General features: G+C 42.1%; 1 protein-coding gene across 1 annotated transcript in view; it reads left to right on the forward strand.

The window, feature by feature from the left end:
- Positions 1-20,324, forward strand: part of DDRGK1 (DDRGK domain containing 1) — a 40,035-nt gene extending 19,711 nt beyond the window's left edge. Inside the window, exons 4-9 of the mRNA XM_084203862.1 lie at positions 462-563; positions 9,529-9,651; positions 12,374-12,412; positions 15,449-15,505; positions 16,198-16,246; positions 18,087-20,324. Of these exons, the coding sequence (XP_084059988.1) occupies positions 462-563; positions 9,529-9,651; positions 12,374-12,412; positions 15,449-15,505; positions 16,198-16,246; positions 18,087-18,259 (543 nt within the window). The 3' untranslated portion in view covers positions 18,260-20,324. The remainder of the gene's footprint in view (positions 1-461; positions 564-9,528; positions 9,652-12,373; positions 12,413-15,448; positions 15,506-16,197; positions 16,247-18,086) is intronic.
- Positions 20,325-21,127: the final 803 nt, after the last annotated feature.

A 21,127-nucleotide genomic window follows, 5' to 3' on the forward strand; every position in this document is an offset into this window, starting at 1 on the left:
TTTTTACAGTTTGTGTTCCAAATCCTGGGGTTGTTTTTCTTTCTTAGGGTATTTTCTAACTAAACATCAACTAAAATTCCATGATACAACATTGCTTAACATCATTGTTGTAATTAGCTCAGAAGCACATTCAAAATTTAATGAGATAAGTGAGGAGGGTAATTTCTAAATTCACAACAATGTTGAGTGTGCTGGAGGGGAAGGGAAGTGAAATTATAGTGGCTTAATATTATTATTATTATTATTATTATCATCATCATCATCATCATCATCATCATCATCATCATCATTGTCATCATCATCATCATTATTATAGTTTTTATCGTTTTTATCATTTTTATTATTGATGTTTCTTTCTACATCTAAAGGTGGTAAGAAACCCCCTCATGGTATCATCATATGAAATTTTAAAATGTAGATTCTAAAAGAATAAGGTTTGGTTTGAATCATGTTTATTTCAGGCTGAAGAAGCAGAGAGAGAAGAAAGGAGAAAACTCGAGTCAAAAAGAGAGGAGGAGAGGAGGAAGGAAGAGGAGAGGATCCGTCTGGAGGAGGAAAGACAGGTGGGAATAATTGTGTTTATTTCTGGAAATAAATGAGCCAGCTTTGCTTTTGGGGTTGTTTCTGGGGGGGTTCTGTGCCCAGGGAGCTGCAGGGACCACAGGGACCGTCCTGCTCCAGCCACATCCAGGATTTGGAGCTCAGCCCAGCTCTGTCTCCCAAGGATGGAGATTCACAACTTCCCCTCTTCCCTGGGAGCTGCCAGCTGGAACCAGCAGGGCAGAAAGTGAAAGGCAGCAGCAGCAGCAGCAACTGATTTTGCAAGTGTTGTGTGAAACTGAATGATTTCATTCTAATTTGATGTATTTGCATGTGCTTCCCAATTAAAGATTCCTGTGCATGTGTTAGGAGGAGTGACCCAGAAAAACAGGTACTGCTCAGCTGAAATGCTTCTCCTGAATGCTTTTCATTAGTGAGGGAGGAAAACTTGGACTTCAGAGCTGCTTTTTGTACTCAGGCCATCAGTGCTGGCTGAGAGCTTCATGCTCTGGTGCTGCTGCAAGTTGTGTGGGGGAAAGGACAGAGGTGTTCTGCACAGTTCTGAGATGAAAAATTGCAGCCCTCAAGCTCTCACTGGGATTTTTTTTTGGTGTTTTTTGGAAATTTGTGTCTCTGCTTCATGGAGATTTATTTTAATTTGCTCCAAGAGCAGGTTGTGTAAGTGGGGTGTGTTACTGATAATATTTTTAAAAGGAAAAGACAATTTTTCCTTTCCTCTGTCGAGAGCATGAAGGCAGGAAAAAGCAATTTTAAAAAATAACCCATACAGATTGTATCCATGAGATCTTTATGTGAATTTCCATTTAGCTCTGGGGTTATTCCCCACAAATCCTTTTCCTTCTGAACTCTCAGTTCCTTTCCATCAGTTGAAATCTTGAATTTCAGAAATTGGAGGGGGAGAATGTCAGCACTACAACATCAGAATATGTAGGAAAATCTGAGATTTCTTGAAGCAGCTTGACCAAACTTCCAGAGAACCAACAATTCCACAGCTTCCCTTGCAAGAGAGATGTACAAATCAATTTTTTTAATATTTTCCTAAAGTTCTGAGAACTTTATGTTCTTGAAACCCTGAATATTGAGCTGAGATGACTGCAGGGCTTTGGGGCAGTTGTGACACACTGCCTGGACAGTGACATTAAGTGACACTGGAGCTTCCAGTGCCTTGCAGGGTGGCACCCAGCACAGCACAGCACAGCTGGTGAATTTTTAAGCAAATTCCACCTGAGCTGGGCCAACCTGCTCCTCCAAGGAAGCTGTGGCACAGGACTGAGCTGTTCTGCTGGCATCTCTAGCAATTTAGCTGGGTTTACTCAGACACAGTTCAAAAGTTCAGTAGAAAATAAAGGTGAAATTTTAACCATCTCTTCACACAGAAATATTTATTTACCTTCTTTTACTTTGGTTTCTGTTCAGTTGGGGGCTGTGTAATTTATTTTTAGTTGAATGAGGGAACTCTTATTTGTTTCTGGTTTAGTTTGCAGTATTCCTAGTAAAGGCTGCACTACAGCACTTCTGTTTCACATGGCTCTGGGAAAAAGAGGAATACAAACTAAGACTCTGATTTTATTTGTTTGTTTGTTTATTTATTTTTAAATGTTGTGCACAACAATCCACAGAATACTTCCTAGAACTTGGAAAATTGCTCAAATGCCTGAAAATTGCTCAAATCCAGCTTGATCACCTTGGCCAGTATCTTCCTACTTAAATCCTGTAATTTTAAACTATTTTAGTTTGGTTTAATTATTTGTTTTCCCAGAATTTATCAGGACAGCAAGCCCACCCACCAGGCTACAACAGGAACAATATTCTGCCTCTCAGAGGAAAGTGCTTTCAGTATTTAATTTTTTTTTTGCTTGTGTCTAAGTTGATAATCCAGTAACTGCTGGACATTTGCAGCATGGATCAAAGTAAATGTGTCTGACAATATTTAATGTCCCTGCTCAGCTGTTTTCTGGTAATTTTCAATTTGTCTTCATGGAGCCTGTAAAAGGAAACAGAACAATTGAAGAGAGCCTGTCCTTAGGCTCAGAACATCTCATCTTTCCAATCTTGTTACAGCCTGATGGTGGGATGGAAAAGGCACAGCCTCTGAGAGGATCATTGGGTTTATGGAATACACAGGATAAAATGTCATTTCTTTTCCTCTAGAGGAGGAATTTTTCAAGTAGTGGCTTGTCCCCAGTAAGGCCTCATGGACTGCACATGTGATGATTCCATTCCCTCATCTGAGAGGCAAAATTCTGAGAGACACCTCAAGCAGTGACTGATAGGAGATAAAAATCAGGGTGGAGCTGGGTTTTTTTTTTTAGAGGCATTTTGGTCACTGACATTGCTGTAGTTTCTATAATCCCACAAGGCACAAAATATTCAGTTTATCACTGAATCTTGCCTGAGAAGTGTTGCAGTTGTCAGGTACCTCACTTTCCCCTTCCTCTCCCAGGGTATTTCTGCATGTTCACTGACAGGGGCAAGTCCCCAGACAAGCACAGCCAGCTTTGGTACCTAAATTCCACTTTAACCCTTTTTTTTCAGTCTCTTTCCTAAGAACTGCTGCTAAAATTGTGCTGACAGGTAGGAACTGTACCTTGAGGGAGTTATGGGGGCTAAAATCTTGCCTAGCCTTGAGAAAAATACCCTCTGCTTCCATTTCAATAGATCTGTATGCACTTATAAATAAAATGTGGTTGCCCCTTGGCTTGAGTGTTGCAAACCAGATCATGTATTTTAAAATTCAAGTTTCCTTTCCAGTGTTCTGCTGAGCTGATTGGCTGCAGGACTCCTTTATAATTGGCATTTGCTTCAGTTCTGCTTTACCCTGGGGATTTCCCTTTCACTCTTGGAGTTTTTTGGTGGTGAGCTGGTTTACCAGCTGACACCTTATCAATGAGAGTGAATTTCCTCTGATGTTGCAAAACAGAATCTTCAGACAAAAACTGGCAGATTGCTCACCAAAAAAAAAAAAAAAAAAAAAAAGCTCTTTTTCCTTTGCCTGTGCACAGAGATTTTGGTAAATTTGCATTTAAGTGCCTGAATAAAAATTGTTTAAATCTTCAGAGCTGTAGAAATGGGGGTCAGCCAGGATCACAAGGATACTCTGGAAGGTTTGACCCTAAAGTTTTGACTCTTTGATCATGTAAGAGGCACCAAATTTTAGTTGTTGTATTATGTGAACATCAAGGTCTCAGCAGAGCTCTCCATTCATTATCTGTTTGGTATTTATAGTCATTTTTCCTACATTATCAGAGCATTTCTGGAGGCTGATGGAGAACCACTCCAGAATTGCAATTTAAGCATCAGTTTTCAAGTGTGTGTACTTCCCTCAAAATTAATTTCTCCTAAGGAGCTACAAGTTGAAAACCTTGCAGAAAAACCTCATTCTCCTCAGATTTTGAGGGGTTTAGGGCACTTTCTGTCTAAGCAGTGAGGGGGGAAGGAATTTTACAGATCCATCTGCTCTGTGCCCAATTATTCTCTGCAAAGTCACTTTGGCTTCCTGCAGAACCTGTCCTGACAATACAAAAACTGAGTTCTGTACAAGGAGGGATTCTTTGGCCCTCTAAACATTCAGGATGCTTTTACTCATACAAAAAATTCAGGAAACAGCCACAAATAAAGGAATGACAGAGGGCAGGTGGTGGCTGAAGAGTCTCCAGTGTTTGCTCTGCTTTCCTCACTACCAGTGAGATTTTTCTCCACCCAAGCATCATCTTGAGCAATCTGTTATCCCAAAAATCAATGTGTGCTTCCAGCTGGGAGGCTCAGAGAGTTTTTGGGATGCTGTGGGTTTCACCTGGTAAAAGGTGTGTTGGAAATAATTCCTGGGATCAAGGTAAGAGGCAAACAGAGGGTGAAAGGAGCCTCACAGCACATCCAGGTCCTTGGTGGGCAGGGGGGACTGAGTGAGAAAAAGAACAGAAAACAAAGGTTTGAGTGACTCATTTATTTACTTATTTGTTCAATAAAGATGTGGTCAAAGTGGGATAATTTGTTCTTCACATGCAGTGGAATAAACAAATCAAAAAGAAATTTTTACACTGTTCAAGCCCCCAGTCTGGGTAACATTTAGATGGGTGAGGAGAGAGACAAGCCTGCTTCAAAAAGAAAAAAAAAAAACCAAAAAAATAAAACAGGCAGCTGAAGATGAGCATCTGCAGTTACCACATTTCCATCTGCTGGGATTTCCCCAGCACCCCACCCATGGCTGGGGGGTGGCCCAGCCACTCTGCTCTGAGCCACGAGCTCAAAATGAACCTGAATGCCAAAAATGTGGGGTTTGAAAGGTGGGTTTGACCTCAGAGTGCCAAAAATGTGGGGTTTGAATGGTGGGTTTGACCTCAGAGTGCCAAAAATGTGGGGTTTGAATGGTGGGTTTGAGCTCACAGTGCCAAAAATGTGGGGTTTGAAAGGTGGGTTTGAGCTCAGAGTGCCAAAAATGTGGGGTTTGAAAGGTGGGTTTGAGCTCAGAGTGCCAAAAATGTGGGGTTTGAAAGGTGGGTTTGAGCTCAGAGTGCCAAAATGTGGGGTTTGAAAGGTGGGTTTGAGCTCAGTGCCCTCTGTGTGCCTGGCAGGAAATTCTGAGCTCAGTGTGTGAGGACACCCTGAGGGTCTGGGGGTGTTTCTGGGTTATTTGTATGGACACATGGAGTTTTTTGGGGAATTCTGCTGCCTAAATTTGACCCTGCAGCTCCCACAAAGCTGCTCCATAAGCACGTGAGAGGGGAGGGTTAGAGACATGGTCAAACACAAAAATATTCTAAATAACTAGAAACATTCTAAGTAAATAGAAATATTCTAAATAAATATTCTAAATGAGTATAAATAAATATTCTCAGCCATCCTGACAGTGCCATGGTTCTCCTGCTCAGTCTCCACCTTGCTTTTCCCTGGGCACTTGTGCAAAGTCATCTCTCCTCTTGCTCTGAACCAAGCTGGATAAATCCTTTTTTTTTTCCTTACAGATTGAATCATAGGTGAATTTAGGTTGTAAAGCATGTGAGGATCTTCATGAATCTTTGATTTTTAGATGGGGAAAAGAGGCAGCTGGAAATATTTAATGTTCTGGAGAAAGCTACAACCACCAGGAAGCTTTGGGGGCTGCCAAAGCAGCGCCTGGAAATGCTCTGCTGAGCAAAATTCAGCATCTGGAAAACAAAATCCTCTTGGCAGAAGGGGCTGGTGGCTGAGTGTTCTGCTTTTGTGCCTTATTGGGAATGGAAGTGCTGATAGGAACCTGCTGGGATCCTTCCTGAAGATGCCAGGTGCTGTTTTGCAGGTGGGGCAGGAGCACAGGAAGGAGCCTTGCTCGTTTTTTACACCTTCCAGAAGCAGGAAAATGTGTTTTAGTTGTTGTTGCTCTCAGTTACAAATGGGACAGTGTCTTCTGATCTTTTCTCTTTTTTTTTTTTGCAGAACCATCTAGAAATTATTTACCAAAGCAATTTTGAGGCTTTGTGATTGGGTTTTTTTTTGTCTTTTTCCTCATTTCAAATCCTGCTGAAGTACAACCTCTCTAATAGACCAGGGGAAGAACATTATTCTTGTCTTTCCAGGATCAAGATTCAATTTAATGCACTTCCAAGAAAAGAACAATTGCTGTTGCTTCCAAATGAAATATGGTTCTGTTGTTCTTGGCACCTGGAGTGCCTGTAAGGAAAAAAAACTGCTGTTGGATTAATTATTGTGGTGATAAATGAGCCAAAAATGATCTTATTTTGTCTCAAGTGTTTCCTCAGATCTGGAGATTTTTCATGAGATAGCAATTTTAAAAAATGGATTTGGCTTTGCAGATACACTGAGATCCTTTCAGTCCTGTTTTTCTCATTCTTGGATGTTGGCAGGATTCTTTCCCCTGACTTCTGGGAATTTGATAAAAAAATTTTAAATTTTTAAAAAATTTATATCTATTTCTATATATACATTTTTTTATATTTTATATACTTATATAAAAATAAAACTATTTTATATGTTTTATATATTCTATTTTTATAGCTATACATTTTTATATATTTATATAAAAATAAAACTATTTTATAGGTTTATATATTCGATTTATATATTTTTATATATTTATATAAAAATAAAACTTCTATATTAATTCTATTTTTATATCTTTTTACATCTATATATTTTTACATCTTTTATATATTTTTATAAAATAAACTATTTTATTTGTTTTATATATTCTATTTCTATATCTTTATAGCTGTATATTTTTATATATTTATATAAAAATAAAACTAATTTATGTTTTATATATTAACTATATTTTAATATCCATTTTATATATTTATATAAAAATAAAACTATTTTATAGGTTATATATTAATGATATTTTCTATATTTTATACCTATATATTTTTATTTATATAAAATAAAACTTTTATATATTAATTCTATTTATATAATATTTTTATATATATTTAAATTTAAAAAAGGACCAAATACTCTTTGTTTTTTACCAAAATTCATTTTTTTAAATATGGATATATTTTCTCTGTACTGAATGACCTGTTCCTGTCTCTCCCTATTTTCTTTAATGGAACAAATATTTACATTCCATCTCCTTAAGGAAGCAATTCCCATACCAATGTCCAAGATGGAGCATTTAGAAATCAATTCAATTTTTCTCTAAAAAATCCATTTCTCTGCTGGTGCCACAGCAGTGCCCTGGGATGGGCAGTGAAATGTGAAGAGCTCCTGTGTTTGTTTTCATCAGCCTCTGGAATGTGATGGAGCCAGAGGATCCTGCAGGGATCTCTGTACCAGGTGCTGCACAAACTGAAATTCCTCTGTGCCACATTTCCTGCAGGGAAGCATTTTTGTTCTGTGGGAGCCATGGAACTTTCTAGATCAGAAAAGGCCTCTGAGATCATCAAATCCAACCTTCAACGTTAGTTCTCTTGGAGAAGAACAAAATAATTTTGACATTAAAATAATGGAAAATTGAAAATTTAGGAGTTCCCAGTAAAAACCAGTTCTTATTTGAAACATTTCCTAAGCAGTGTGAAACATCCCCAGACATTTAATCACCATTTTGATTTGTCACATCCCCAAACATTTAATCACCATTTTGATTTGTCACATCCCCAAACATTTAATCACCATTTTGATTTGGGAAGGTGTCAATTCCACAGACCCAGGCATCACCATGTCACTGATGCTGGGCTTGGACTTCTCTGGGCCAGCTTTATTGTGGCCTTTAAAGCTTTTATATTTATTTCAGGGTAGGCATGAAGTTATTTATTGCAGATAACTAAAAGCCTGAAGCTTTTGTTTAACAAACAACATGTAAAAAAGTCATTTCTTAATACAATCATGTATTGCCTCCTGTGCCTAAAATACTTTATATAATCATTTATATCTTATTTAATTTTATATATTATCCATGAGGGCACAGTTTGCTGGAAGAAAGTTTTCATAAGAAAGAGATTTTCCTTGAAAACTTGATTTTACCTGGAACTTTTACTCCCAATTTCCTGCAGTGGCAGAGCAGATCTGGGCCAGTCACCAAAAATGCCAACCTTGCATCAAAGTGCAGGGAGGGGCATCTTTATTGTGGCCTTTAAAGCTTTCATATTTATTTCAGGGTAGCCCATGAAGGTTTTTTATTGCAGAAAACTGAAAACCTAAGGCTTTTGTTTAACAATGAAAAAGTAAAGTAAAAAACTCCTTTTGTTGATACAATCACCTCCCATGCTTAAAATACTTAATATAATAATTTGGATATTTTTTAATTTTATATGTTATCCATGTAGGAAGAAAGTTTTCATAAGATTTTCCTTGAAAACTTGATTTTACTTGAGACATTCACAGCTTCTCTCCAGCAGTGTAATCCTTGTGAGCACTCCCAGTGTCCTGCAGTGGCAGAGCAGACCTGGGGCCGGTCCCCAAAAATGTGAATGTGGCATCAAAGTGCAGGGAGGAGCATCTTTATTGTGGCCTTTAAAGCTTTCATATTTATTTCAGGGTAGCCCATGAAGGTTTTTTATTGCAGAAAACTGAAAACCTAAGGCTTTTGTTTAACAATGAAAAAGTAAAGTAAAAAACTCCTTTTGTTGATACAATCACCTCCCATGCTTAAAATACTTAATATAATAATTTGGATATTTTTTAATTTTATATGTTATCCATGTAGGAAGAAAGTTTTCATAAGATTTTCCTTGAAAACTTGATTTTACTTGAGACATTCACAGCTTCTCTCCAGCAGTGTAATCCTTGTGAGCACTCCCAGTGTCCTGCAGTGGCAGAGCAGACCTGGGGCCGGTCCCCAAAAATGTGAATGTGGCATCAAAGTGCAGGGAGGAGCATCTTTATTGTGGCCTTTAAAGCTTTCATATTTATTTCAGGGTAGCCCATGAAGATTTTTTATTGCAGAAAACTGAAAACTTAAGGCTTTTGTTTAACAAGCAAAACTTAAAGTAAAAAACTCATTTCTTTAACACAATCATGCCTTGTCTCCTGTGCCTAAAACACTTTATATAATAATTTAGATATTAGTTAATTTTGTATATTATCCATGTAAGAAGAAAGTTTTCCTAAGATTTTCCTTGAAAACTTGATTTTCCCTGAAACTTTGACAGTTTCTCTCCACCACTGTTCCTTGTGAGCGCTCCCAGTGTCCTGCAGTGGCAGAGCAGACCTGGGGCCGGTCACCAAAAATGCCAACGTTGCATCAGAGTGCAGGGAGGGGCAGGGACTTCCTGTGAGGAGCAGCAGATTGATGCAAATGAAGCAGGCAGGTTGCTATTTAAGAGGTTTTCTGTCAGCTCTGCTGAGAACCAGCCCTGGCTGTGAGATGGTCACTGCCTCAAGGGTGGCTTCTCAAACTCATTGTGCCATCAAGGGACGGCTTAGACTCAGCTTAAAAACTTTTTGTGTGCTGGCTGCAGAGAAGGAAGATGCTGCTTCACTTCCAACCTGGTTTGGGAAAGAGCAAACTGACCACTTGTCATCTTTTCTGTCCAGGAAGAGGAAAAAAGGAAGGCAAAGGAAGAGGAGGAGAAGAGAGAATATGAAGAGTACCTGAAGCTGAAGGAGAGTTTTGTGGTTGAAGAGGAAGGGGTTGAAGAATCAATGACAGAGGAGCAGGTATGTGAGGCTGGTTCTGCAGTTCCCCCTCTCCTGTTAGACTTGCTGCATTCTGTGTAAAATGAAATTAAAAGTAGGAGTCAGCCAAAGGTTTTTGCTTGGAAAAGCTAAATTGTGTCTGTGGCACAGGTTAACCCTGGAATATTTCCTGGGGAATGCTGCTGTTCCTCATACCAGGCTCCTACAGGGTATTTTAGAGTTCTGAGAGAACTTGTTGGAAATGAGTTCTGTCCTCCCTGTGTGGAAGAACTGAAATAAAACTCATTCTGGAATTCAGATAATCCCTCACTGTCAGCACTCTGCCTTACCCACAGAAACTGAGCCAGTAAAGCTGAATTTGGAGTTTGAAAGTGCCCACAGACCTTGGGGGCAATTATTTGGGTTTGGCTTTATTTTCTACACCGAGAGCTGCTGTGAAATCAAATTAAAAACCAAGCTCTTGTCTCTAAAGGCTTTTGATAAGGGAAATCCTCAGGACAAACCCACACTGCTGCTCCTCTGGCTGCCTGCAGAGCTGCTGGGGATGGTGGCTGAAATGTGATATTTGATATAAAATCACAGCAAACCTGAAAAAGTTTTGCTGTTTTGGGAGGCAGAGTTCTTGTTTGTCTGCTGAAAACCTCTTAGACACAATTTATTTGCTATCACATCCTGGAATTGCTCTTGGGTCGTAGCTGCCAATTTGAGCTGTCCCAGTGCATTTCTTGGGAAGGATTTATTTCAGAGCCATGTGTGCATTTGCTGCTCTGCTGAAGAGGCTCTGGAATTAAATGGATTTGCTTTAGTGTGACTGAGAGTGGCTTTGTGCCCAAAGTCAAGCACCATTGACTCATTACAGCTTCTCACTGTGGACCCCTTCCCATCAAGAAAAATTCCTCCATCACACCAGGATGAACAGCAAGAGAAGTTCTGTCTGCTGATGGGGAATTGCAGAGAACAGCAAAAAATGCACACTTTTATTGACAATTCCTTCAAACAAATCTGTCCCTGTCCTGTTAGGAGATGAGATTATCCCTAAATATTGCTGTGTTCCACTTTAAACACCCTTTAAAGCTGGAATGTGGGGATTGTCCAGGTTCCTACAGCTGCCTGTCAAGGAGAAATTCATCTTCCTCCAGGGCAGAACAGAGAAGGTTTTAGAGTTTGAGATGCTTGCATCATCTTTGGTAGGGGTGTTAGGGGAGCTAGAACTTGAATTGCAGGTGATTTAAAAGTCACATTCAGAAATAATAACAGGTACAGAGTGATTTGGAGGCAGCAGAAATGAGAAGGAAATGAAGCAGCCACCCTGGCCTGGTGGTGGCTGAAGTACTGAAGCATTTCAGTGTCCTGTTAGCAAAGCTGCCTCTGCCTCGTGCTGAAAATCAAGCTGCTGACTCCAGAGCTCACCAGTTCATTAAGGCTGATTGATTTCTGGGGTTCCAGAGGAACCTGATCTCCTTTTAGCTCCAGTGCACAGTGTTTGCATTCATTGCCTCTGCAGTGGAGCTGCTCCCTGGGTTTCAGGTGAAATGCTTGAGCCTGCACAGGTGCTGTGCAGCTGGGCTGCACTTGGCCAGCTGCAGCTCCTGAGTCACTCTGGGTTTTCCTCTGCACAGAATGTCCTGGGTGTGGGACTGAATGATGCTTAAACTCACCCAGATGTGGTTGTTTCAGGGTATTTATGATGGGAAGAATAAAAAATTGGATGAGAACCTTTTGGGAAATATTTAAATTGTACCTGAGCCACGTTCTGTCTCAAAAAATACCCGTCAGAAACCCCTTGTGAAGATTAAATCCAGATTATTTTTCTTCCCAGTTCAATATCTCAGTGTGTGTAATTAAAACTTGGGAATTATGCAATCTGGACACTTTTGTAGTATTTATCCTCAGCAAGTTTTTGATGCATTTAATGCTCATGAAATACTTAAATTGTACCTGAGCCACGTTCTGTCTCAAAAAATACCTGTCAGAAATCCCTTGTGAAGATTAAATCTAGATTATTTTTCTTCCTAATTCAGTATCTCAGTGTGTGTAAGTAAAACTTGGGAATTATGCAATCTGGACACTTTTGTAGTATTTATCCTCAGCAAGTTTTGGATGCATTTAATGCTCATGAAATACTTAAATTGCACCTGAGCCACGTTCTGTCTCAAAAATACCCATCAGAAATCCCTTGTGAAGATTAAATCCAGATTATTTTTCTTCCCAGTTCAATATCTCAGTGTGTGTAAGTAAAACTTGGGAATTATGCAATCTGAACACTTTTATAGTATTTATCCTCACAAGTTTTTGATGCATTGAATGCTCATGAAATACTTAAATTGTACCTGAGCCACATTCTGTCTCAAAAAATACCCATCAGAAATCCCTTGTGAAGATTAAATCTAGATTATTTTTCTTCCTAATTCAGTATCTCAGTGTGTGTAAGTAAAACTTGGGAATTATACAATCTAGACACTTTTATAGTATTTATCCTCACAAGTTTTTGATGCATTTAATGCTCATGAAATACTTAAATTGTACCTGAGCCACGTTCTGTCTCAAAAAATATGTGTCAGAAATCCCTTGTGAAGATTAAATCTAGATTATTTTACTTTCCAGTTCAATATCTCAGTGTGTGTAAGTAAAACTTGGGAATTATGCAATCTGGACACTTTTATAGTATTTATCCTCAGCGAGTTTTTGATGCATTTAATGCTCATGAATTCAAAATAATAATTGTTTTCCTTGCTGTCTCCAGTCTCGCAGCTTTCTCATGGAATTCCTGGAATATGTTAAGGTAAGGTGCCTTTGGTTTTTCTCCTCAGATGGTGTCAAATACCTTTGGTCAAAGAGGGACATCTTTACTTCCTCTTTCATTTATTTAAATATTCAACAAGTAACAAAAGTGATCCCTTCAATAAGTGTTATTGACTGAACCAGCACAAACACAATTATCTAAAATAATTGAATTCCAGCTGGGTTCTGGCTTTGGGGCAGGATATGGCCTGGTGGATCTCCCTCAGAGTTCATGGAAGCAGTGTTTGCTGTGGATTGGGATTTGGGGAATTCAGGCTGTTTTGTTTGTAAGCATCAGGCACTGATTTAAAAACAGTCTCTCCACAAGAGCTCAGCAGGAAGGAGAGCTGCTGTACCTGGAGGGTGGTTTTGAGCCTCCAGTGCTGGCATTGCGAAGCTCAATCCCAACTTTTCCTGTGATTCCTTCACTTTTTTCTATGCCTGCAGCTTCCAGTGGTTTTTTATGTTCAGGAGGGCAGTTTAAGAAGCAGCTGCCTTGTTTTAACCAGGGTGTGTCAGTCTCCTTTCCATCCCATGGTGGGGCTGGGCATTTCAAACCTGGGCTGTGCTCATTTGTGCTTTTGATCTGGGAAGGCAAATTGCTGTATCAAAGGTCAGATGCATTTTTCTCCTCTCACTCCAACTCTGCCATGCAAATCTTTTTTTCCTAATGAATCCCTTTCTTCCTTTACTGGAATCTGAACTCTCAGGATGTGTGACCTGTGTGAAAGGCTTCTCCAGCAAGCAAATCCCTTGCTGCTAGTATCACTTGATACCCAGTGAGCTGCTAATCATTTTCTCTCCCAAAATCTCACATTTTGCACGTCCATTACCCCAGCAAAACCCTGAATTCACAGCAGATTTATCTCCTGGACTTAGAGATTTGCCTCGTGGCTGTCTCTCCTTGGGGAGTCCTTTGGAGTGATTGCCAGGCAGTTCTGGACAGGAGCTCAGAGCAGAGCCCTGCAAAGCTCTGCTGGGCTCCTCTCTGCCTCCCTTTTACCTCTGTAGGTAAAAAAGGAGATCCCAGTGTCCCTTGGAACCTTCCACAAACCCTGGGAGTTTTCCAGGGGATGACACAGCCCACAGCCAGGGCAGGCTCTGCCCATTGCCCCTGGGGTTGTGGTGGATGGACCAGATTAGTCACAATCTCCCAGCTGAGTGTTTCAGCACAAAATTCTGTATCAGTCCCTTCATCTTGACGTCAGAGAAATTCAACTTGGGCTGGAAACCGAAGTCTGAATATTTGACACCTGATTTCCTCTGCAGAGCTGAGCTGCAGAACTGGGGCATTGCTTTCTTTCACAAGTTTTAAGTATTTTTCTTTAATCTTGAAAGTGTGCTTAATGTATAGATTATGTATTGCCCTCATCTTCTGTTCTGTTCACAGAAACCATTGACAGGAAGCGGTGCTGAGCTGCTCGTAGCTGTCAGGGAAAAAATGTATAAATTAAGAGTAATTGGCATTTTTTTAAAAAGTAAAATTGAATTTAGCTCTTCTGTTGAATAATTTCTTATGCTGGTATCATTGACTGGAGATAGCTCACCCTGTGTTTCGTTCTTAAGGGTATTGGGAGCAAAATGCAGCCTCTTGCTGAGTTCAGCAGCAGCATCACCCCTAAAATGAAATTAGTTCAGGAAAATGTGGATGAGTTTTTGTTGCTGAAGGGAAGTTAAGCCTGTCTCTGGAACATGATGCATGTGGAGAAATGTTTCATTCCCTTGGGGGACCTCATGTTGTATTCCAGAGTGTGGGGGGTGCACCCCCATCCCACCCCACCCCCTTGGGCTCTCATTCCCAGCAGGATCTGGTTTGGAAAGCTTCCACTAAACTTGGTCATTGAGGGGGGAATATCTTTTAAGTGAAGGTTTAAGTCCTGTTTTTCCTGTTCATGTGGCTTTGCACCAACCCCCCCAGTCCCTTTAAAAGAAGATGTGACGAATGTTGGCAGTTCCCAGCTCTGAGAACTGAATTCCATGGACTGGTTCCAGTTCCATGTGTTCAGTCCATGGTATTCAGTTCTCTAGCTTGGCTGCATCAAACTTCACAGCTGCTAAATCTGTGTGTGCCTTCCTTTTGGGTCTGATTTTATTAATGAAAAAGATTCATCTATTTCAGCCTCCCTTGATTTCTTCAGTGGCCTCCCAGTATGATCTCAAGACCAGAAACAAAGGATTTTATTGTTTGAAGTATTTAATTTGTTAATGGAGATGCAGCTCCTGTGGCTGTACATGAATTTTAGGAATGGAAACCTGAATATTAACTGGGCTTTCCAACACTTTTGTCTTTTCCAAGCTCCTTACAAACACTGCATCCTTTTGCAACTAAACAGATGAGTTCCCCAAACTTTGGCAGAGAAGAAAACAGGAACCAAGTAGCTCCAGACAAGCCCTGCAGGTGTTTTCTCTGGAGCTACAGAGAAGCACAAAACCAGATGGGAGCAGTGGTGGCTGTGCCTTGACTGAGAAAAGCTGCAGGAAGAATCTGTCAAAAGCAAAATGACAATGTGCAGTTCCAGCACTGACAATTTTAATAAGGTGTTGGCTTGCTTAGGAAGATTATTATGGCATTAATGCACAAGACATCAGTAAAACAGAACTAAAGCACTTCATGCTGCCAGTCTTGCCTGGGTTTTATGTAAGTGCTGATACACACCAGTGATGGTTTTAAAAGGTGCTTTGAAACATCCCTGAAAGAAGAAAGGGATCTTGATAAAACATTCTGGAAATTCAGGAGGTGGGGGAGCAGAGTCATGGCTGTTCCTTGTGCTCATCCCAGTGGAAGGAAAAGTCCAGGAGCAAGGCTGGCAGATGGGTTTAGTCTTGTCCTAAGTGGGTCAGAGCACTCAGTCTTTCCACAGAGCTCCCTGCTTTAGGTAACCTCAGTTTTTCATCACAGGAAAGTGCTTACTAGGAAAAGTTACTTAAAGGAACAGGTTCTGCCTTGTCTGGTTAATGCATTTTTTTTATTAGAATGGAAAAAAAAAAAAATCCCAGCTTTCTCATTTATCAGCTTAACTCTGGTTTGTCCCCACAGAAAACCAAGGTTATCCAGCTGGAGGACTTGGCTTCACATCTGGGTTTAAGGACACAGGTAAAAAAAAAAAACCAAACTGACTTTTGGGTGGAAGTACTAATTTTTGCTAGGCCCCTGCCTCCCTCTTAAACCAAAACTCCATTTAAGTGTGCAGTGGGTTATTGCAGGAATTTATCTGGTTAAAATCTAAATTATAATTTCCTTCTGAAGTCATATAACAACAAGAAAAAGAGAGGTAGAGCTGTAGAAACCAACACTTAAGGTGCAGTGGGACTGCATGCTTGGAGTAACTGTAGAGTAAACCCAGCCATAAATACAGCAAGTTGTTGCTTTGGGTTGGTAGGAGAGGTTTGCTCCTAAAAGGAGCAGGAAAAGATAGAAAAAACCTGGAATTTTTGAGCAAGGACCTTGGAGAAGGAGCTCTGTGCTTCATGGAACTTCATGGCACTGCACAGCCTTTCCATGGGAAGATTCTTGTAACTCCCTGCTCCTTGAAACAGCCAAGTAATGGCAATAAAATCTCTTTTAAGGGGTAGGGAATTTAATTTGAACATCCCAAAATCCAAAAAATTTTAAAAAAAAATCATCCCTCCAAGACCAAAGGGCTGATTCCATCTCTCTGTGTGGGAGTAGTGACTTCCTTAAGCCTGAGGGATTCCAAGGTAAACCTCTGGAGTTGATCTGAACATGTGGAATGGTTTTTGCTTCCCTTTTGATCAGTCTGTTCCTCCTTTTTCTCTTCTGTGCAGGATGCAATTAACAGAATCCAGGACCTGATGGCAGATGGCACCCTGACAGGTGACAGCCAAAGCACCAAGGGGATCTTTCTGATGCTGCTGGTGCAGAAAATGCCTTCCCTGTGGCAGAGAGGGAATTCCAGTGTCATTCCTGTTCTAAGCATCTAGCAGGATTTGATAGCTAGATATTTATATTTTATTTATTACCCATCTGCTGAAGGCCTTTTGGGGTTGCTGAGCAGCCAGCTGCAAATGGGTTTTTATATTTTATATTTTATTTATGAGGATCTAGTAGGTTCTAGTTTTAATCTATTTTAATCTATCTAGTTTAAGCTATTTATAATTTTAATGTATATATTTTTAATTTTAATAATTTAAATTTAATAATTTGAATCTATAAGTTTAATCTATTTAGTTTAATCTATTTATAAGGATCTAGTTCTAAGGCTCTAGTAGAACCTGATAGCTAGATTTATATTTTATATTTTATTTATTCACCCATCTACTGAAGGCCTTTTGAGGTTGCTGAGCAGCCAGCTGCAAATGGAACCTTCTGAAATCTGAATTTGAGAGGATCACTGGGATGATTTGGGGTGGTTAAAGCCAGGACTGGGGGATGGCATGGGGGACAGGCAGACATCCCAGAGCACTGCAGGATGCTGGAGCCAGAGCAGTGCTTGTTCCCAGCCCTGTCCAAGCTGGAATTGCAGCAGAGACTGAGCAGGAACAAGGCAGGTTTGGAGCTGGGCAGTCTTTTCTTTGCAAGGGTGAAGGAGGGGAAGATGCCAGCACAAACATTTCTTGACCTGATCTTGTGCTGGTAGCTGGAGAACAAATGTCTCAGCCATGTGGGAACCCTTTCAAATGTCCTACAAGTGTCTCAGCAATCTGGGAACCCTTTCAAATGCCCTACAAGTGTCTTATCCATGTGGGAACCCTTTCAAATGCCCTACAAGTGTCTCAGCAATGTGGGAACCCTTTCAAATGCCCTACAAGTGCTTGGAATGCAGGGAGAAGGATGTGTGCTGTGCTGGCTGGCTGTGCACAAAGCCAGGGAGGCTCTGCCTCAGTGGAATACCTCAAAGCAGAGTTCTGTTCTCAGTCTGGCTGGAGCCCCAGGAATATGGGAAGTGAGCTGCATTCCCTTCAGAGGGGAAGCTGGAAAGGCTGAGCTGGGTCCCACAAGGGCTCTCAGTGCCCTCCTGGACCCTCCTGCTCTGCCTTTCTCCACCTCAGCTGGGAACAAGAGCACCAAAAAAGCAGGGCTGGGAAGGGGAAGGGTCTGGAGAGGAAGGAGAGGAATCCATGTGAGGAGCAGCTGAGGGCACTTGGTTTGTTCAGCCTGGAGAAGAGGAGGCTGAGGGGAGATTCACCAAATTGTGCAGCTTCATCCCCAGGGGCAGCTCTGCTCTCTGTGACAGGGACAGGACCCAGGGAGTGGCTGGAGCTGGGTCAGGGGGGTTTGTGTTGGAGATCAGGGAAAGGTTCTTCCCCCAGAGGGTGCTGGCACTGCCCCAAATCTGCCAGAGCTCCAGGAGAGTCTGGACCACGCTCCCAGGACAGGGTGGGGTTGTTGGGGTGTCTGTGCAGGACCAGGAGCTGGATCAGTGATCCTGCTGGGTCCCTCCCAGCTCAGGACATGCTGGGATCCCTGCAGCAGTGCTGTGGAGCTGCCAGGCAGCTGTTCCCAGTGCCAGGAGGTGTTCCTTTGAGCAAAAGGAGTGTTCCCAGCGCCCTGGGCTGCTGACACAGCCCTGCTCCAGCAGCCAGCAGGGGCCAGGAGAGAAAATCCTGCCTGGCTTAGGTATGGAGTGCTGCCTCAGCAGCTGGAACATCCCAAAGCAGTGAGGGATGCCTGGGGGAGGTGAGGGGAGCCTCTCAGTGCTGTCTTTGCCCTGCAGGTGTGATTGATGACAGGGGAAAGTTCATCTACATCACTGCAGAGGAGATGGCAGCCGTGGCCCAGTACATCAAGCAGCGAGGCCGAGTGTCCATTGCAGAGCTGGCCCAGGCCAGCAACTCCCTCATCAACCTGCAGCCTGACAGCAGAGCTGTGGCTCCCACCCTGGCCTGAGACACACTCTGCAGCAGTTGGACCTCTTAATGAATAAAACACATAATTAAAAGCAAATGAGAAGCTCCTTGGTGGTGCCCGAAGGTAGGATGATGCTCTTTTGAAGCACCAGTTACAAACTCAGAAGTTTTGCTTTTCCTTCTGTTAGAACTGCTTTTAAATAGTAAAATTTGATTGTACAAGAGGCTGGCCAGGAGCTCCAGCACTGCTGCACCTGTAGCCAAAAAGATCAGTAATTTATCCCCTGGCAGCCAGTCTCATGTTGCTATAAACAAACTTTTTATTGTTTGCAGATTCTGGTGTCTGTATCAAATAATTTGGGGTTGTTTGCATTTAGGATTCTCCAGGCTTGCTCTGCACTATGGAGCTGTTTAACTTTGTGATGGACACAGCATTGGCTGCTGTGCCCAGATTGGAAGGAAAGAGTAAAAAGAAAATACTCAAAGTGTGTCTTTGTTCCTGCTGAAATATATCCTGAAACTCTGGAAAGAATGGTTGCTCTGTTCAAAATTCCAGGGGCTATTTCAGGAAATCTTTGCTACATAAATATGTTTTCCTTGGTTTATGTAACATAAAAAGTTTGCTTGCAGACAAGCTGCATCATTTCCCTGGAGCCAAGAGACAGAAACCCCTCCAGGGAAGGGCTGAGTGGGCTCATTTATTTATTTATTGTGCAGGCCAGTCCTGCTGATACCAGCCAGATCCTGGTGATTCATCCTTTGAAGTCAGAGCCAGCTCAGAGTGTCTGAAGGCCTCAGACACCCCCACCCCTTGGCCTCTGTGTGCTGCAGGTCTGGGGCTTTTTAAATAAAAGCTTCAGACTCTCTGAGTCATGCAATTAATGTTCCATGTTAATGATAATGAATGTATTAATTGTATGGGTCAGTGTATTTCCTGCATAAGAAGATTTATTTTTTAATCATTCACTCATTCTCCTTTCTGAAATCAGCAGAATTTATGTGGATAAACAGTAACTGGGGAGGACAAGAGGTTTTGTCCCTGCCAAACTTAGAGGTAACTTGAGCAGACTAAGAGCCACCTTATCAGTGGGATGAGACAGCAATAAAACAATGGAAGGAAACTTTTCCTTTTCATCTCTGCTCTGCTGCTGGATGTCAGAGTGCAGGAGAGTGGAGTTCCACCAGCACAGTGTTGTTGTGAGAGATCAGCACATCCTGAGTGCTGTGCAACCACAGCCACCAAAGAGGTTATTCAGCATTTGAGGCTTGTAAAGTCTCTGACTTAACAATTACAAATTAAACTTTTTAAAAAAATATTTGGGTTTGCCACTGGTTTTTTTTTGTTCTGTCTTAAACTATTCTTGTAATAAAATCACCAATATTGAAAGAATTGCAGAGGTTTGTGTCAGAAATGGGCAGGACATGACTGTGAGCTCTGCCAGCAGCTGCTCTGCCCTCCTCATCCTCTCCCACCGTTTCCATTGCTGTTGTTTTCACCCAGCTGCTTCCTCTCAGCGCTCAGGAAAACTCATTTTTCTCTCATTTTGGGGGTGCTCTGCTGCATGTGGATTGTGAGGATTTACATGAGCCAGGAGAAAATAATGTAGGTAACAAAACACATGAGTGGGGCTTCTGTCTCTGCTGGAAACTCCTGTAGAGCAACTTCTGCTGTGCCTTGAAGGAATTGTTGCACCCCTCTGAGTTTCCTGAGTGGCTGCAGGAGGTGAGGACAGGTGGGTGTTGGTGCTCTGACCCTGGGGAGCAGCCACCACTAAAAACTGCAGCTCTGTTTTCTCTTAAAGGAATGTTTTTGGTATTTTCTAGGAATTCCCATCCAAAGTCCCAGGAGGCAGCTGAAGGTCTGGAACACAATTGCTTCAGGCCATTTGTTTGGATGGGTTAGAAATGAGGCAGTTCAAACCTGAGCTGCTCTTTCAGTCTCTGTCTGTGGAAGTGGAGGGGGGACAAATTCAGGGCTGTGCCCCCAAAATGACTTCACTGGCTGAATTCAAAGTTCAGTATATCCCAAAGAGACACCAAGTAGGAAGAGAGTTGTTCCCTGAATAGGGACACCCCTGGGTGTCCTGGCTCACTTGGGGTTGTCCCCAATGTCCTGGGTGAGGATTGGTGGCTGAGGGGGCTGGGGAGAGGTGGAACAATCTGGGGGCACTGGAGTGCTCTCCTCTCCTAATACACCCCAGTGTTTGGGTGCTAAACTGCATCTCCCTCCAGCCTTCCAGGACCTAAAGGAGCTCCAGGAGAGCTGCAGGAGGACTGGGGACAGGGAATGGAGGGACAGGACAAGGGGGAATGGACTTAAACTGCCAGAGTTTGGGATACTGGGCAGGAATTCCTCCCTGTGAGGGTGCTGAGCCCTGGCACAGGGTGCCCAGAGCAGCTGTGGCTGTCCCTGGATCCCTGGCAGTGCCCAAGGCCAGGTTGGATGGGGCTGGGAGCAGCCTGGGACAGTGGGAGGTGTCCCTGCCATGGCAGGGGTGGCACTGGATGGGATTTAAGGTCCCTTCCCAAACATTCTGTGGTCTCAAGCCATGACTTTTCTCACTTTTCCCCCCATTCCCTCCCTCATTCCATTCCCTGGGATGAGCCTGTGCTGCTGTGGGACTCAGCTGTGGGACTGTGCCAGCCCTGCCAGCCTGGCACAGTCAGCACCAAATGCAGGGCGGCAAAACACAGAAAATGGTAAATACAGCAAAATTCTGGGCGCTGGATTTTGGGCTCCTCACTTTGGGATGATCCATGTGGAAATCACTCAGCAAAATTAGCCATGGGCAAGGGCAGCTCCTCCCACTGCCCCTCTCTGAAGGAGACAGGATGGGGGGGATATTTTGCTTTTTGCTGCTTTTTCCAGTCCACTTTTATCAGTTTTAAAAAGGTTGAACTTCCCCCT

Source organism: Fringilla coelebs (assembly GCF_963513975.1).
Source record: "Fringilla coelebs genome assembly, chromosome: 4".
Classification (NCBI taxonomy): domain Eukaryota; kingdom Metazoa; phylum Chordata; class Aves; order Passeriformes; family Fringillidae; genus Fringilla; species Fringilla coelebs.